Source organism: Notothenia coriiceps, unplaced genomic scaffold (assembly GCF_000735185.1).
Source record: "Notothenia coriiceps isolate Sejong01 unplaced genomic scaffold, NC01 NC01_scaffold00018782, whole genome shotgun sequence".
Lineage (NCBI taxonomy): Eukaryota > Metazoa > Chordata > Actinopteri > Perciformes > Nototheniidae > Notothenia > Notothenia coriiceps.
In genome coordinates this window covers 1,540-3,913 of record NW_011351483.1, presented here as the reverse complement: position 1 = coordinate 3,913, position 2,374 = coordinate 1,540, and the positions used below count along the sequence as shown (strand labels likewise).

At 40.4% G+C, this 2,374-nt stretch overlaps 1 protein-coding gene across 1 annotated transcript; it reads right to left on the bottom strand.

Moving 5' to 3' along the window:
* Positions 1-337: 337 nt before the first annotated feature.
* On the bottom strand, positions 338-1,998 carry LOC104951246 (serine/threonine-protein phosphatase 6 regulatory ankyrin repeat subunit B-like). Its single transcript, XM_010777885.1, has 3 exons — positions 1,853-1,998; positions 1,116-1,184; positions 338-487 (listed from the first exon to the last, which is right to left on the bottom strand). Exons 1-3 carry the CDS (start codon positions 1,942-1,944, stop codon positions 343-345), a joined length of 306 nt encoding a protein of 101 aa, XP_010776187.1. The 5' UTR covers positions 1,945-1,998; the 3' UTR covers positions 338-342.
* Positions 1,999-2,374: the final 376 nt, after the last annotated feature.

Genomic DNA, 2,374 nt, shown 5'->3' with positions numbered 1-2,374 from the left:
TTCATTCAAGGCAAGGCAACTTTATTTACTTAACACATAGGCTACAGAGGGTCAATTCAAAGTAGGACATTCACTGACATGAAGGACATGGATATGGCGCCACCTTGTGTCACAACGCAGATAATTGACATTAGTACAGGCAATGCAGTCAATAATTATCCTGGTGATTATTTCGCAGATAAACCTAGTAACCCCGCCCCCTTTAAAAAATCGGCTCTTTTGAACAGCTCTTTGAAAGGAACCGGCTCCCAGAAAAGAGCCATAATTCCCATCACTATTATGTATACATATACTTGTGCAAATTGGCATGAAGTAAATATAGAGTATCTGGTTCCCCCCCCCTCACCTGCGGTCCAGGTCTGATGCAGCAGCGTAGTGCAGGGCGGAGCGCCCCCATTGGTCCGTGGCGTTGACCGCGGTGCCGCAGGCCGCCAGCGTCTCCAGACACTGATAGTGACGACTCGCCGCCGCGTAGTGCAGGGGGGTTCTGGGTAATAGATAGATAGATAGAGAGAGAGAGAGAGAGAGAGAGAGAGAGAGAGAGAGAGATGGATGGAGAGAGAGAGAGAGAGAGAGGAGAGAGATAGATAGATAGATAGATAGATAGATAGATAGATAGATAGATGGATAGATAGATAGATAGATAGATAGATAGATAGATAGATAGATAGATAGATAGATAGATAGATGGATGGATGGATAAATAAGTACTTTATTGATCCCAATTTGGGAAATGTTTGCGCTGCAGCATGAAAAACAAGGCAATTAAGAGAAATGAAGACACTAGAAATAAACAATCCAAAATACAAATAAAATAGCATTAAAAAGGTAAAAAATATACATGTAGAAAATATACACGGAAAGGCTACTATAAAAATACTGCTGGCATCTTTATCATATTGCTAAACACAGACATGTTCTTGAACCCTCCTGACACACTGGGAGATAAACAATTGAGCCATTAAGACAGATTTGATAATTACTGTATGTGTCAGGTGCAAGATTTATTTGAGGACACTTAATTTCTATGCATAAAAAAGCACTAACCATCGCCAATTAACTGTTCTGTTTGAATGATCAACCTGCTGGTAACTGATCTGTGTTTACTCTCTCACCTGCCGCACTTATCCCTCTTGTTGTGATCTCCCCCGCTGCTCAGCAGCAGCTTCACACACTCCACATTACTGCGGAAACAGGTAACACCATTAGAAATACTGCAGGAATAACATTGGCTGTATAACATTACATACATGTACTCTTTTTATGGGTTAAAACAAATACATTTGGTCTCAAATAAGCCAAAGTGACTCATCAAATGTTTCTAAACTTTTCTATAAACTGAATATTGAAGGATTTAGCAGAACTAGTTTTAATTGTTGTGTGTATAGGTCAGACGAGCAACAGACAATCAGACTAATAAATACAATTGGAATAGAATAAAAAATGGCAAAAAGTGAATTTACTGTCCAGACTTAAAAATTAATCACAAATAAGACTCAAGTGTTCTCTGCGTTGGATACACATGTATTGTGAGCTCACTTTCTGTTTCACGTCTAAATAAAGTGGGTTTATTGTTCAGAGTAAACTTTCTAGGTTAAGCAGTATTTTCATTGGTACTCTACCTATTTTTCTATAAAGTGAATATTTGTTTACCTACTTTTGATACATGCTCTGATAGAATAATTGTATGCTGTTGAAAAAAACCAATAAAAAATAACTTTCTACGAGGATTACAATTTTTTTCAGATCGTCTGACGTTTAGACTTTATTCCTAATACTTCAAGGCCTTTTAAACCTTCCTTTTATTACCCCAAAACATATACGTTGTTATAAAGTGCAGGCGGTGTCTCACCCCCCGGCGGCGGCCGCGTGCAGGCAGCTCCTCCCCAGGCTGTCAGGAGTGTCGATCTGGAAGCCTGCACACAGGACCGAGTCGTTACACATTAAGCTAAACCTCCGGCCTGAAGGGGGCAGTGCAGGGAGACGAGGAGGAAACACACAGCAGCAGCAGGAGAGAGAGAGACAGGAGGAGAGAGAGAGACAGGTGGGGGGGAAGTTAGGTGAGACTGGACGTGCAAACAGGGAAACAGGAAAACGTCTAGGAAGGAAGGAATCACAGAAACAAAGACAGCTCCGACCTAATATATAAAACAATATTTTAAATGATCACAACCCTTTTAGGCAACAAGGACTTTTCAAAGAGCCCTTGACTTTTGTGTTTTTATTTCTTCTCGTCAAGTCAGTTTGTTTAAGCTATTGACAAACATACGTTGCAGATAATCAAATAAGTAATCAAGTACACAAGTACCGTAATTTTCGGACTATAAGCCGCACCTGAATATAAGCCGCAGCAGCAGCATACCACTCTCGGTTC

Bases quoted from the DNA above. Each gene is read 5' to 3' on its own strand.
- LOC104951246 (XM_010777885.1), bottom strand. From the start codon at position 1,944: ATGTGTAACGACTCGGTCCTGTGTGCAGGCTTCCAGATCGACACTCCT. The intron at 1,185-1,852 runs GTGAGACACCGC...CTGTTTCCGCAG, and splicing joins CACGCGGCCGCCGCCGGGGG to TAATGTGGAGTGTGTGAAGC. The intron at 488-1,115 runs GTGAGAGAGTAA...TCTATTACCCAG, and splicing joins AAGAGGGATAAGTGCGGCAG to AACCCCCCTGCACTACGCGG.